Here is a 15,968-nt window from a genome sequence, read left to right on the forward strand (position 1 = left end):
ATCTCATAGGGCTTTAACAGGGTGTGACATCCTCTGTCCTTAACCCTCAGCAAGAGTAATAGTAAGGGCATTTTAGCAGATATTTGACCAATCTGGGAACTAAATCCTTACCAAGAAATTTCTTCACAATTGTGTTTAGGAAGGTGTGTAATATCATGTCTTAAAATGTTGAAATTCAACTCTTTTACACAACTAAATTACACAACTAAATTACACAACTAAATTCAACTAAAAACCCTTTTAACAGGGTAAAAATACGTAGAAACCTCAGAGAGAGCCACATGTGAGGGATCCCTCACCCAGGACGGACAGAAGTGCAATAGATGCCACGTGCAGGAAAACATCATCAAGATTAAAGTCTTCAAGATTAAAGATTAAAGTCTCTAGCAGCATTTGATGAGGGTAAACATCCCGAAGGACAACCCCAACATGACATGCCAAGCAGTCCCGCTGCAATCACAGTCCATGGTCAGCAACCAGCAGGACCACGATCCACCATCAAGACCAGAACGCCACTCCAGTCACCGTCCACCGCCACCCACCACGAGCCGCCGCCGCGGTCCTGGTCCAATGCCCATACCCGATGCCAACGCGACACAGGGTCCGCCACCACCACCACGATCAGCCCACACGACACAGAATCCGCCACACTGGGTCTACCACCACGACCCCCGGTGCGCGATCAACAAACAAGAAGCTCCGTGTGTCATGTGTCATAAAATAGAACAAGTAACGTTCTGCCGCACTAATTACCTCTAACTATAAGCTTTATCAGTCTCATCATCAAATGAGAGAAATGGAATGTAGCTATTCGTATCAATAAACGTCACTTTGTCTCTAATTAATGCACCACTTTCAGTCAAAGTAAGTTACATTGCTGTTCTTGTAAAACCTGATTGAAGATGTAGTCATTCTATACTTTCCTGAATCCTTGACACGTTATATAAACTCAGTTGGTAAAGACAGAAACTAAATTGTAGCATTTTCTTTTCAACATTTCCCTCGTTTTATCTGCTGATTTTCAAAGCTTCATCAGATTAATACCAGTACTCAAAGTTATGGTTTTGTTTATGAACATTGTAAATCTGAGTGCTTCAGAACACCTCTAATATTTTCCTAATTTGTATTAAATTACAACATCTATCTGAATTTGTTTCAATAATAACCATAAACTTAAAATGCATCTATATCCCCTCAGATTTTGGGGAAAATACTTGATAACGTACAATATACACAATAAATTATTATCATCTCCCTTATAATGTTTTGTTTGTATTTCTATTCCTTTTTTTTAACTTTTTCTTTCGTATTAGATATGAGTAATTTTCACAAAATGACAATGATATGTTTTCAGGAGGATGCCGTTTGTGTTCGTAAGTGTGTATACGTCAATAAACAAGAAAAACCCTGTCAGGTCACGCCTCCTCCTGTCAGTGCCATCTGTGTAGAAACATTAAACCAATCAGCAAGGACACTTTTATTTTGTTGTTCGCGCCGCTTGTTCAGGTTCCGGGTTTCCTTCTCTTTAATTTAACAATTTTTTTTAAACACATTCATCCATGGTACTCGACTATATTTAGTTGCGTAATGATTTCAGTGAATGATTTCATTGGCTGTTTGAACTGAGACGTTAAATACGACCCGCCTCCTTTGGGCCCTGATCCTCAGTGTCCCACACGAACTCACCTGCTCCAACTAGAAAGTCCAGTTTCTCCAGTGAGTCTCAGACAACAGCAGAGAGTGGGGAGGCAGCATGGACATGGACAGGTAAGACACAAACGCTCAACAGTTGCTCCGTGAGAGATAAAATGCCCTAAATGCATCATAGAAACAGAGTTTACTTGATTAATATAATGGTGATGTTACAGGTACTAAGCTTTGACTTCACTCTGCATATTAAAAACGGTGCCTTTCTGGGACTGAGAGCTTGTCTCTTCTGTGCTGACGAATAACTTATAAATGACTTATTTACTTATTGATCTTATTTATTTTGATCATGAAACAGTAGCTTGATACTTTCAGCACTGACTCACTTTATTTTTCTCTTTATTTAAATGTGGTTAATGCAAGCAGTTGTTATTCAGTGAACTTGAATAAACAAACTTCACATGCAGCAGACAATTAGATGGAGGTTTGGTGAGAAACAGCCTGGGGCAGACTGCGTGGCTTGGCAGAAGAGGCTTCGGGGAATGAGTAGTAACAACATGTCTTATTGTCTCTTCCCTTTGTTCTGCTGTCCTCTCAGTAAACGGCTGGTGGTGGTACTACCAAACGAAGCGTCAACGACCTCGGGCAGGGTGTTTAGCGGTGATGATGAGGTGTGGAGGGGCTACCTGGAGAACCCTCTGTCTGCTGCCACTAAGGCAATGATGAGCATCAATGGAGACGAGGACAGCACAGCTGCTCTGGGACTACTCTATGACTACTACAAGGTGAGAAAAAAGTTACATAAAATAAAATAACAGCAACACAGTGCATAATGATTTGGTTATGATCCTATTTTTTTGTATCTGCTATAACCTTGTCAGGTTCCTCGGGAGAGGAGACTTGCAGCCAGTTGTGTAAAACCTGCAGACCCCTCTGCTCTTGGGCCCAATAACTGTGGTAACTTGGAAATACTAGATCAGCGTCTTCAGGCTCTTAGATGCATGCCTGTCAACCTCTCTCTAAACAACAGCACCACTATAGAACACCAGGGCTCCAAGTACGACTCTACTGGGCTCACAGGAGGCATTAGAGGAGGAGATGGTAAAAGTGAAGGTGGGGTATATTTTGCTCTTGTCAAGACAGAGGGACAGAAGCCTATGGGAGAGTCCTCCTGTGGAGGTTCCTATCCAGCAGAGACCGGAGAGCAGAAAGAGATGGTTTACAAACAGAGCTGCTATGATTTGTCCTTGTGTGGATACTTGAAAGATGAACAGAGAAGCACTCCAGATAGCACATATGAGGAAGCTGTGGAAGGAGAGGTGAGTGGAGGTGATATTATGTCTTGCTTTACATTATTTGTACTTTTTGCTTGATGTGTCGTCATTTACTGTTTTCCTCATGAAACGTAGTGTATATCTTCTTCTCTTACAGATGTACCAGAGAAGTCCCTCAGGACCTGATGAATTCCAGTGTAGTCGATCTGGGTAAGTTAAAATTCAACATGAAGAAACTGGAAGTCCAAATTATTAACATTTTGTCTGTGGGCTCACAGAACACTCTGATACGGAAGTATTAAAAGATAAGATGGTAATCCACTATTTTCACTGTTTTTGTCAAGTTCCGTGAAAGAAACAATGCGATAAATACGGCTTCCTCTTCCTTCCTCTATGCATAACACAGGAGCACTGGATAGGGGGGGGGGACTCCCCCAGAATGCCACTGTGTATTTCGCACACTCATGCAAAGACCCCTGTCAGACTTATTGTCAACATTTGACCTGCATGTTCCAATCACAAGTGATAAGTTCAGGTCTCAAATCCCCCAAATGTGTCCTGAGATCCGATGACTCAGATGCCATTCGAACTTGGTCTAGGACACGTGTGTCCAAATTTTTTTTACTATGTGAATACAAATTGCCTTTTGGGCCACATATGGACAGTCCAGTCAGCCGGTATCCTCTGACCCACTACAGTTTCATCTGCTCATTGTCTGCAACTTATCATCAAACTAATGAGGAAGACCTTTAAATATCATTGGGATGTTCACCATCTTGTCCTTTGCTTTAAAACATTGAATTAGAATAAAAAGTCCTTTGGGGACTAATAATGGACATGGATAGAACATGAACATGGACATGAATCAAACATATTTTTACTTTTCTCAGTACCCATACATTATCAGTATCTACACTGACAGCCACATAATGATTTTAATTTTTTTGAAATGGGTGAAATCTTTTCATAGTAGCTGTCACAAAGCATTAATTATTTCACTCCCTCATGAATCTGCTCACTGACACACACCCAAACATTGTCATCAGACAAATCTGTAAACTCATACTGGGTAAAATAACATAATTTGGTTTTTGTTGAAATGACGTATATGAAATGTAACCTCCTCCTCCTGTTCAACACAGCCATCATGAAAACATACTCGTACATACAATCACAATTGTCCATGTAGATTTTTAGCAGTTTTTTCAGGCCTCCACACTGGCCACAGCCACTGGCCCGGACACATTATGTTTTGGGATTGTCTATCCGTACGTACATATACTGCACCACTCTCGAGGTAATCTCCTTAATTTTGCTGCAAACATTCACTTGGACTGGATTTGGGTGCCTGGGGGTCGAAGGTCAAGAATTTCGTAGTTAAAGATCAATGTCACTGGTATCTGTGTTTTGCCTTTTGAAAGTGATATCTCAGGAATTTCTCAAATTGTGTACAATAGTTCACTTCAGGCCCTTCTGGACTCACGGATTAACTGAGTAGATTTTGGTAGGCAATGGTCATGGTGGCCTCACCAAACACGTTTTTGGCCTCTTAAATGTGATATCTCAAGACCGCCTTGAGGAAGTTTCCATATTGATAAGTTGTCACTTGAATTTAAACATTAATTAATTAGATGTCAAAGGTAAAGGTCACAGTGACCTTTATTTGAATCTGGACTTTTTTTTTAAATGTAGCTGGTAACTGCACTGGTTGGGGAATGTATCCAACCGCTGTGCAATATTTCTACTTATGTTAATGAACTGTTCCAGGCGTTATCAAAAAAACAATTCTACCAGCTTGATTGTGTAGTCATTGATAAATTATTCTGATATGATGATTTGCATATATGGTTACCCTGACATTATCCTTTCCACTGGTGATCAAATCTCAGATCTGTGTTTTAAGACGTATTAATTGTATGATAATTAGAAAAATATAGAACGGTACTTGGGCTAAATCTTAAAAATGTATTGGTGTACTTTTTATTTTTTATTAAAGGTGATATCGTTTATTCCCATTTTATTTGCACTCTTGTCAATTATTATTATTTGATTTATTATTTTATCTGTGGAGATGTTCCAGATGTGCATCTTAATGATGGGTTGTCATATGGTTCCACACATGCTTGTGTTCTTACAGTGACAGTTTCCAGTACAGTCTCGAGGCCAGCATGTCGCTGCGGCAGGGAGAGGGACCCATGGCTTACCTGAATCGGGGACAGTTCTATGCTCTGACCCTGTCCGAGATCGCCTTCAGTTCAACCCAACGTCAGCACAGAGGCAAAGTGCGGGTGAGTCGACCTTCACCCTCACAGGGGCCTGATGGGAGCCCATGCAGTAGTGAGCAATGCACCATGGGAGGCTCTGAGCAACGGTGGGACAGTATTGTACAGGTGAGGGAGGGGAGACAGTGTAGAGGTATATTTCTGTTAGCTTCTTGTTGGTTAGCATGAAACCATGTCCTGCTTAGAAATGTTTTATTTCTTTTAGATTTTTGGCCTAATGATCCTTTATCCTGCACCGCAGAGTGTTATTATGGTTGTCTTTGGGGAAGAAAAGTGCAGAGACGAGCAGCTGAAGAATTGGAAATACTGGCATTCCCGTCAGCACACTGCCAAACAGAGGGTCCTGGACATTGGTAAGATGATTGCTGTTGTGCTGACAGGATAGTCTCCCATAGACCGATCTGTATAGCACTGTGTCTTTGCTGGAGAATGGTCTGGCTGCAGACATATCATTCTGTTAACGGAAAAAAATATATTTTTTAGTTTCTTCAAACAAATCTCTGTCTTTGGTGGTGATAAGCTCAGGGTGCAGCCACAGTGCCAATGCAAAATCGTGTTTTTGGTGAGAGGGACTTGTTTCGGTATAACATTTGCACTTGGAGAGGCGAGGACACTCATTAAAATGGCAAATCTCAAAATGTAAACAGGCATAAACTTACCATAAATATGTGCCCAGATATAGATTACTCAGATATAGATATTTTGACACCTAAACTGCACAGAACCAGGTGTGAAAAGAGACTATGCAGGTGGAAACTCCACAGGAAGGCTGCATAAGAATCCTGTCGCATATCCTGAAGTGCAACCCTACATAATTTTAATAACTGTCACTACTCAATCCTCCCAGCTCAGTGTCAAGGGAGTCAGTAGGTCTGCATTTGCATAGCTTTTAACTGGAGTAGTAGGATGGTGCCTGGAGGAAGGCCATGTCCTCTCAGCAAGAGACAGGCCTCAACCTGTGGTTTCATACTCTAAGGAATGAACCACAGATTTCACATTGGTGACTTTGTCTGTGGCAAGTTCATGTCAACATGAACAGAGGTTGAGAGGAAATGGCAAAGGCATTATGGAAATCTGTATCTAGCGTTAGAATGTCAATTTGTTTCGCATAGTTATTCTGGGAGAAAATGCCAGATTATTATCTGAAATCAGTATTTCCAATTTATACTACTTTACACCTCCATCCCACTACATTTTGGAAGGAAATACTGCACCACAACATACATTTTACATAGTTTCCTCACATATCATTTATAAGCTTGACCCTGTGATACTTAAAAAAACATGTTTCAGATTCCTCTCTTGGAAAGTAATTTGGACTAAACTAGCCAACTGTATCCAAAGTAGCCTGTATTAATATAGATGAACGTGTGTACTACTATATTTGTATGTAGTAATATATTATGGAAAACCTTCACAGTCAGTAAAACTACATTGATAAAGCAGTATTACAATCATATATATTCTCAGCAGAATCAAAATGATTATTTTTGACAATTGAAGTATAGTTGCTTCAATATTTGAATACTTTGAGTTAAGTGGGATTTTGAATAATGTCCTTTTATATTGTTTTTATCATTGCTTGTGTCCTGCCATGTCATGAGGTTTGACACCAAACTTCCCTGAACCCAAAAGTGTTTTCTCTGATCTTCACTTATCACGCAGCTGACTACAAGGAGAGTTTCAGTACAATTGGGAATGTGGAGGAAATTGCCTACAATGCTGTCTCTTTCACATGGGACGTCAGTGACGAAGCCAAGGTAAATAACAAGCAAAAGAAGAATTGTGAGATTGTACTGTGATTAAAAAAACGTGTTTTAATCTTCACTGGATAACCCATAATGACTAATTTAAATGCTTATTTGCTGTGGCGCTCAAAATTATGGTGAGGTGCATCCCAAGCAATGAAGTCCAAGGATATCTCTGTAGAAATTTGCGATTAAAATAGTGGCAAGCTATGAGGTATAAATCATTTCTAAGGCTCTGAGCGTTCTCAGAAGCACAATTATCATAATAATTGGTAAATTGAAGAAGTTTGGAAACACCAGAACTCTTCCTTGAGTTGATCATCCAGCCTAAGTGAGGACAAGAAAATGGTTAATTTATCAGAGCAGAGATGGAAGAACATGCTGAATTGATGAGCACCAAAGCCATACCTCTTCAGTCACACATTGTATGGTGGAGTTAAAGAACTCTGAGAATGTATGGAAAACGTTCGTAGCTCTGATTAAACAAAATTTAACAAAAATTTTAACTGACCCTCTATATGGTTGACATCTTTAATTTTTATTTTAATAAGGTTTTGTATTTAGTTTCTGCACTACTAAACAATTTAGTACAGCCCTTCAATTCCCCCATAGTATGAATATTAGTGACTTTCCATTACATTTTCCAGTACTAGAATACCTGCAAGATGTGTGTACCAATATATGTAAAACATTCTCATTAGCCTTAGCCTCTTTGTTGTTAATAAGTGACTGCATGCTCACACTCTAAGGTTTGGATGTAAACATATAAACTTATGATTTGGTCTGTAAGTGTACCAAATTAGAGTCTTTATCACAGTATTTACAACTCATGGTCAAGATGATCCCTATCAGGCCTCTCTTAGCCATACTGACTAACACAGGACTAGGGCTCAATGTAAACATGTCTGTTATTGTGAGGAGGTATGCAGGCTCACATGTCTCCACTATCACTTCCCTTCTCTCTCTGTGCCACAGAGACATTTTGATTTCCATTATTATTAAATAAGAATCCAATTGGTTGACGTATTAATTTTTTATCCCAATCATTTGTTTTGGCATGGCTTTGCTGTTGCCAGGCAACAGTCATCACCCTCACTGTAAATTACTGGGAGATGTACTGATAGAGGAGATGAGCCACTTCCTGCAGGAACTCTCTGTTTTTTGCTTGTTTGTGCCTGGTTGAGCGTAGAACATAAAACAGTCACCTCACTCTGCCCTCATGAGCTTGTACACACACACAGACACACACAGACACACACAGACACACACAGACATACACACAAACACACACAAACACACACACACACACTTGCAGCAATGCTTTTACCACTTGTTGAGATTTTTAAATGGCTTGGGTCTGTGGAGGTGTGGATTTGCGGAGGTGTGTTGGAGGCTTGTTTGTGCTCTAGGCCTTACAAGCGATCAGCCCTCTCCACTGCAGGTTCCAACACGATGCTGTTGGTGCTTGCGTAGTGGGAAAATTGCTGCTGAGTCAAGGCGAGGAATCTCTACCGTTATCTGTCTTCACCGACCTGCTGCTCAGGCTGTTGATCCTGTTTAACTGGAGGATTAATTTTGGTTTACATGAATTAAAAAAAAACAAAAAACATTGTCATCACTCATTTGTAATCAATTCCATTATGTAATTTTAAATGTTAGAATAACCATATGTCAAAAAGTGATCCGTGGACCACTGCCAAGGTGCCCGTGAAAGGTTTCAAGGTTCATCCATTAAAATGATCATGATATATTGATAATTGGTGTTGACATGGTTGAAGTATTTTTAATACATGTCTAACATGTTTCAAATATATTTAAACCGTGTTCTTTGGGCTTTGTCATTTTATTTCAAGGGTTGTTTTCCCTGAAAAACGGAAAACATATGCGTCAATGTGTACACTTTACAGTGTGAAGTGGTTAAATATTTGTTTGTGATTTTGAAATTCAATTGCTCAGCAGCTCCACTCTGCTTCATCAGGTCAGGAAGAATATTAAACCACTGGCATTTCGGTTGGTTCAGTAACACAGTTACACTTTCCTCTCAGTCGATATTTCCATATTTCCAAATTTCCAGCTTGTATGTCGGCATGTAAAACATTTTCCATAAGTAATGTGTTGAGAAGTGGTGGAGTTGTCTCGGCTTAGTCTTGATTCTGGGGCTGTTGCTGTTGTGACTCAAGAATCTATGACCCTTTAAATTGTCACTGCACATTTTATGAGTCAGGTCAAGTTTCACAACAACGGGTTTTAAAATCATACATCAGCTGATATGAGGTGAATAATTGGTTTTAGTTGTTAGAAAAAAGAGTGATACCTTTTCAATATCAACTGTAATACACCACCTGCTATTGGGAGAAGATCAGAGCTCCCCCAATACACCATGTTTGACTACACATCTCATTCAGACAATAACATCACTTTTTATTCTTTACTTGTGATGAACTTGTTATGTACTTTAAGGTTTCAGATAAGATAGACAGAAGTGTAATGCAATAATATTTTGTCTCCTACCATCACGGGTAACTTTGAGAAACCTGTGTAAATCAATGTATTTATATATTTATTTGTTTTTTTAAACTATTTAAAAAAAGATATGCCTCTCAATATATGTCAGACACTGTCATTTCTCATGAGTGTTTTATATATTGTTACTTTGTTGATGTGCTCTGTTAAACGCAACATCTATTGCCCTTCTGTCCATCCAGTGAGAGGGATCCTTCACTTGTGACCCACTCAGAGGTTTCTGTTGTTCTCCTCCATGTTAAAAGGCTTTTTGTTTTTAGTAGTTTTCCATACTTTAGTTGAGTGTTAAGGGCAGAGGATATCACACCTTATACAGATTGTTAAGCCCTATGAGGCAAATTGTGATTTGTGAATATGGCCTTTACAAAAATTGTATGTGATATGCGTTCATTGCTATAAGCTATATGTTAACTTACTGTGCAGTTTACTAGGAGCATGTGTCCACTCATGCATTCATGCAATTATCCAATAGGCCAATTGTGTGCCAACAGTGCAATGTATACAATTATTCAGATATGAGAGGTGCATTGATTCCCAGGACTAATGCATGATCACTGTGTGATACACATCTCTTCCACTGCTTGTATCAAAGACCCCTCCAGAAATGAAGCCCTCTGTCTTATATTTGTTTCTCAGGTCTTTATCTCTGTGAACTGTCTGAGCACAGACTTCTCCTCGCAGAAGGGCGTGAAGGGGATGCCTCTGATCATCCAGATCGACACCTATAGCTACAACAGCTGCAGCAGCAGACCCATCCACAGGGCCTTCTCCGAGATCAAGGTTTTCTGTGACAAGGTGAGGAAGGCTGCCGGCACGGTCCACTGCCTGGTCTGGTCAATGATTAGAGAATGGTTCAATTCTTTACTTTAACTCTTTGTAAGCAGTCTGCACTTTATTGTAACCCGCTGTTGTTTTGCAGGGTGCTGAGAGGAAGCTTCGTGATGAGGAGAAGAAACATCTGAGAAAGAGGGTGAAAGGTAAAAAAAAAATAGTTTTCCTTCCTTCCTTTCCATTATGTTTATTGATGATTAGTCACCCAGCTTGATTTGAATTTTGACTAAATGAGGGTGTAAAGCACTTTCTGGGAAATCATGAAATTGAATGGAATAGAGAGGACAGTCAGTGAAATCAAACCTGATGGTGCCTTTACTTGGACGTGTTGCCCGGTAACAGTTGCTGAATTCACACTCTTTGAGCATTAGGGAAAAATGGCAGCTCGGGGCCAACCTCTAACATTAAGAGGACTGACTGCACACTATTCAAAGCTATGACCGACCTGGACTCCCAGCCTGTCCTCTTCATTCCTGACCTCCACTTTGGAAACCTGCAAAGAGCAGGGCAGGTGAGGTAACCCTTTATGTGTCTCTTTCTCTCACACGCATACACACACACCACAGGAAATGTTCTGGTGCAGTGTGATTCATAATGGGTTTTACGCTATTTGCAGGTGTTTGCTTTTAACACAGAGGAGGTTGACAGAGATGGGTGAGTATCATCAGTTCTGTTATTTACACTGGTTTTCTCTAAATGTTCATGTGTTGCACTTCTGTGACCCATGAGAAACCTGTGTAACAATGTTTTATTTTTATGATCCTTCCCTGAAGTCTCTATATGCTTTGCATGGTTTAAAAAATTGTGATAGGGGACAATTACTTTTCTCTATTTCACATCTGATGAACAGAGGAGGAGATCAGCTAATTTACCTTCAAAATAACAGGTTCAGAATAATACAGATATACATTGACTTGTAATGGGGCGAAAGGCCATCTTTCCTTTCCACTGTCTGCAAAACACCTGTTCTTACACCATGTAACTTGTGAGAAGTGAATCACACTTTACAACACTGTCACACACAAGCACCTATGGTTCTTCAGACAGTTATCAGAAGAAGGTAGCTCTAGGGTCATCAAGATTATTTAGCATCACTTTTGGGGAGTTGTCATGTCGTCCATCTTTATCGATCGAATAAATCAATCAAATTTGATTTGTATAGCCCATACTCACAAATACTCTGCCGTTAACCCTCAACAAGAGTAAGGAAAAACTACTAAGAAAAACCATTTCAACAGGGTAAAAATGCCCCATGTGAGGGATCCCTCTACCAGGACGGACAGAAGTGTAATAGATGTAGTGTAGAGGAGAACATCAGAAAGATAAGGGTATTTGCAGCATTGAAAAATGATGGATTATTGTCAGTAATGGTCGAGTATCTGAGGAGAAATATTGTATATCAAGCAGTCTTGTTGTAATCATAGTCCATGGTCAGCATCGACCACGATCTGGATCAACCATCACGATCAGATGCCACTATAGACAACATCATGATCCCCTACCGCCATCAGGATCCACCATCAGCTGCCACCTTGATCGTGGTCCACCATCACTATCACATGCCAACACGATACAGGATCCACCATTACTATCACAATCAGCCAGATTTATATCCACTTAATGATGCTGCTCAACAGACGTGAAATAGTGTGACTTTAAATGGTATGTGTATGTTTATGTACACATCTCAGGAGTGTTGTGGTGAAGAGGATTTCCTGTGTTGCTGAGGAGGCCGTCTGTCCCCCTAAGAAGTGCAGAGTAGACCATGGAAGGAAAGGTTTGTCTTTTGCGTTCTCCAAGTTTTTGTTGCATTTTAGTAAAAGATATAACTGCATATAAATATTTTTTTGTGTTGTTTACCCTATACCCTATTAGTCCTCCTGTATGTGAGGAAGGAGTGTGATGAAGTGTTTGATGCCTTAATGCTGCACACCCCGACCCTCAATGCACTGATTGAGGCAGTGAGTATTAAAAGTTGTACTGTCATGAGGTTTTAACTGCAGCATAGAATGTTGTAAACATTAGATAGTTTGTGTTTATTTTAGGATTATCTTTTTTTGGAAAACTTATATATTTTATTAAATAGTTCAACTTTGTTACTTCACAGATTTCAGAGAAATATGCACTGCCTGTTGACAAGAGGGCCAAAGTTTATCAAAAAAGCAAGAAAGGGTGAGTCAAACTGCCCAGAAACACCACGAACAATCTGCAGTGCTAACTCAGTCTGCTAACATGCTCACAATATGAATGCTCACACGCTGATGCTAAGTAGATGATCTTGTTCATCCTCTTCGTTATCCTCTCAGACGATATAATGTTTGAACGATGAGGACTTTCACATTTCTTGTAGCAATACCATGATGAAGTCACAGGGGCAATGTAATTAAAGTAATTCATTTGATCCATTCAAACACAAAACAAATTCAATTTCTATGTACTTAATTAAAAAACGTTAGCAAATATAATGATCAAATTGACTACAAGCCAATGTAAGACAAATGCCTGTCTGCAAAGCAATCCAAGTGTAGGTAGGCGCAGCCCAACTAGGTTATTATGTATGTATGTATGTCATAATAACTTTGCAACGTTAAACCAAAACTTGCTGCATGGAATGTGATCGATGTCACAGAGACATGGTCCTTGGTTTGGAATTTCATGTGTGTAATGCCCTGGTAACTGGTATAAATGTCAATCATTGTTGAGACATTTCATTTAAAGCCACAAACTAGAGGTGGCGCAAGAAAATAATCAAAGGATCACCAAGATGTCTCCGGTACATCATCTAAGAACCATGAATGTGGAAATCTTGGTGCCGATCCATCCAGTTGGTCTGTATTTATACAACACTTTTCTAGTTATGGTGACCACTCAAATCACTTTACATTACAGTTTTGCCATTCACACAAACATTTATAAAGTGCATCCATGTGCAACACTTTCTCTATCACTAACACACTGCTTGCACAGCCATCAGGGCCAGTTTGAGTCATACTATGGTTCAGTTTCTCCTGCATAACTGGGGAGGGGGGACGGGTATTGGATGACATGCTGTACCTCCTTAGCCACAGCCGATATTCTAGATTTTAATAGATAAATAGAATATCTGACAGCATCATCCCTGGAGTCACCTTATCAATATGACTGACTCAGAGAATCAACCAAGACATGTTAATGTGTGTGTTGTCTTCCTCAGGGTCCTAGTGAACATGGATGACAACATCATCCAACATTATTCCAACGAGGACACCTTTACCCTGGCCATCGAGAGCTCAGCAGACTCCTTGCGGGTGACTCTGTCTGAGATCTGACGGTTGCTTGTCCAGGCTCTGTACTCATCAGTCAGAAAGAGGGTATCAGTGTTCGGTGAAGCCATGCCATGTGTAATAATTGTGAATAGTGATAAAAGTGTTAGATGACAGAACTGTCATCATGGTAACAAACGTTTCTGTACTCTTCACCTGCTGGAGTGCGCGTCGACAACCTGCAGTAAAAAGACAGGCTGACTATTAAAAACTCATGGATCTGTTTTTAGGTGGGAAGAATCTTTTGATCTTTCCTTTACACGTGTTCACTATCTACACTTCCTGACACTTCTTGTCTGTCTGTGACTGAGATGAGATCACCATAAATCATCCATCCAGCCAATTTGCTGTAGTTTCACAGGAAGAGGACAGTTGTTTTTAAATTAACAGCAGGGAGCTTTTTAATGACATGACCCAAGCAGGTTTGTTATTTGCTGAAAGTCAGCTGTTTAAGGTAACAGCTTATTGTTTTATATGTTCATAATTATTTCTCAACTTGTCTTGAAAGTGAAATATAATCTTTATTGGTTGTCCGTCTTTCTAATAATTCTTTTTATATTCTTATTAGTTGAATAGTTTTCTTTCCATTTGCTGCCAGTGAAAAGAGGGTTTCCCCAGGTTGTGATTACATGCTGATCTCTCACAGTCCTTAAATTACAGGTATCATAATGGAACGAGGCTGTAGGATGCTGTAAAATTGTTTAAATCCCACTGTGTGTTATGTTCATTGCTTTTTCTCTCACTGAAGAGGGTGCAGACATGTTTATGAGATCTTGTAGATATACACAACCTTGTCCAAGACGACTGTGAGACATCAGAGCTTCAGTCTTAATGGCTCTGTCCCTGTTTCCATCTGCTCCACCCACAGCTTCTCCATCCTCCACATGCGTCATGCACTTGAATTTTATATGAGCCAATAAATAGTTGTATATGTATTCAACTTTTTCTCTTTATTTTCTAACTATTATTTGCAGTTTTATTAAAAAGATTCAGCATCTAAGTTCAACTTTGCAGCTTATGTTATCTAATAAGACGCCATCTATCAAGGCTTTTTTAAGTGGCATTGAATGGCTTTTATAAATAAACTAGAAATACTGCACCGAGGTTCTATGCCTCTACCAAGTTTGTTAGTTTCAGTCCAAATACATTTTTTCCAGACTTCCACAAGGTCACTCTGACCTTTGACCACTGAACTCTAATCAGTTAATCCTTGAGTACAAGTGACACCTGTTACAAATTGGAAGACATCCACTAAAAGCATAGATGAGATATACTGAAAAAGCCCAAACAGGTTCTGTGAGGCCACCGTGACCTTTGACCATCCAAATCGAATCAGTTATATCTGTGAATATAAAAGAACATTTGTGCAAAATTTGAAAGGCTTCATTGAGTCACCTTGATCTTTGACCTCCAATTTCTACTCAGGTCATCAAAGCACTGATGGAGGCCCCTATGAGTGTTCCTGATACACCAAAAAAATAAGGGCATATTGACTTTGACCTTTAACCCTAGACCACAAAGATCTAATCAGTTCATCTTTGAGTCAAATTGAATATTTACACAAAATTTGAAGAAACTTCCTTAAAGTGTTTCTGAGCAGATGCATTTGTTACAGTGACCTTGACCTCCAAGATGCTTCAAGACATTGGCTGTCGCTGGCGTTGAGCCATGAAAATATATCAGTTATATCCAGTAAAAACACATAATATTGCAGTTATATTGGTATCCAATTATATTTATATATATTATATATATATATATATATATATATATATATATTTATAATCTTTTCCCATTAGTAAAAATAAGGTTTTCGTGCCCAGGCCCCATAAATGTTGGGGGTTAGTGGTTTAAATGGAACAGGTGCTGTGTGTGCATCGAGCTGTACACAGACAAATTTAGTTATGAAATAGTGAAAAACAAAATTTTGTACTTTTCCCTCACAATTGGCACCATGTTTGGCATTCTTTGTCTTGTCATCTTCCAAATTATTTGAGGAGTGCACAGCAACTACAGACAATGCTGGAAATGTGTCTTTTGTAAAGTGACAGTCTATCCCAAAACACAAACTCGTACAACATGAAAAAGTTCATGACCTGATGCGTTCAGAATAAATACATCCACATTTGTGTTTGTGTGACCCATCCTGATGTTCACATTTACCTTCAGTATACTTACTGGAGCCTGCAGCTTATAGAAAGTAAGTGGTAGAACAGACTGTTTCAGGTGCCTTCTTGTATTGGAGGATAAAAATCATGAAATCAGTGTGACAGAGCACAGTGATCTTATCTTTGGAAAGCAAAGTTTTCATCTGAGAAAAATGGGTCTGAATCTGGTTGGTTTGATCAGGGCTGATGATGA

The 15,968-nt window shown here is 39.5% G+C and overlaps 1 protein-coding gene across 6 annotated transcripts; it reads left to right on the forward strand.

Annotated features, from left to right (window-relative positions):
• The first annotated feature begins 1,628 nt into the window (after nucleotides 1–1,628).
• LOC128448958 (grainyhead-like protein 2 homolog) lies at nucleotides 1,629–14,547 on the forward strand. Of its 6 annotated transcripts, none has more exons than XM_053431855.1 (15): nucleotides 1,629–1,767; nucleotides 2,246–2,432; nucleotides 2,529–2,966; nucleotides 3,079–3,131; nucleotides 5,059–5,311; nucleotides 5,409–5,556; nucleotides 6,869–6,963; nucleotides 10,111–10,269; nucleotides 10,394–10,451; nucleotides 10,671–10,816; nucleotides 10,922–10,959; nucleotides 11,997–12,082; nucleotides 12,181–12,266; nucleotides 12,413–12,477; nucleotides 13,499–14,547. In XM_053431855.1, the coding sequence occupies exons 1-15, from the start codon at nucleotides 1,754–1,756 to the stop codon at nucleotides 13,611–13,613; spliced, it is 1,941 nt and encodes a 646-aa protein (XP_053287830.1). In that variant the 5' UTR covers nucleotides 1,629–1,753; the 3' UTR covers nucleotides 13,614–14,547. The 6 variants fall into 6 exon arrangements, with proteins under 6 accessions (XP_053287830.1, XP_053287831.1, XP_053287832.1 ...); XM_053431856.1 differs by having other exon boundaries at nucleotides 10,677–10,816; XM_053431857.1 differs by having other exon boundaries at nucleotides 5,445–5,556.
• The last annotated feature ends 1,421 nt before the right edge of the window (nucleotides 14,548–15,968 follow it).

Source organism: Pleuronectes platessa, chromosome 10 (assembly GCF_947347685.1).
Source record: "Pleuronectes platessa chromosome 10, fPlePla1.1, whole genome shotgun sequence".
Taxonomy (NCBI): domain Eukaryota; kingdom Metazoa; phylum Chordata; class Actinopteri; order Pleuronectiformes; family Pleuronectidae; genus Pleuronectes; species Pleuronectes platessa.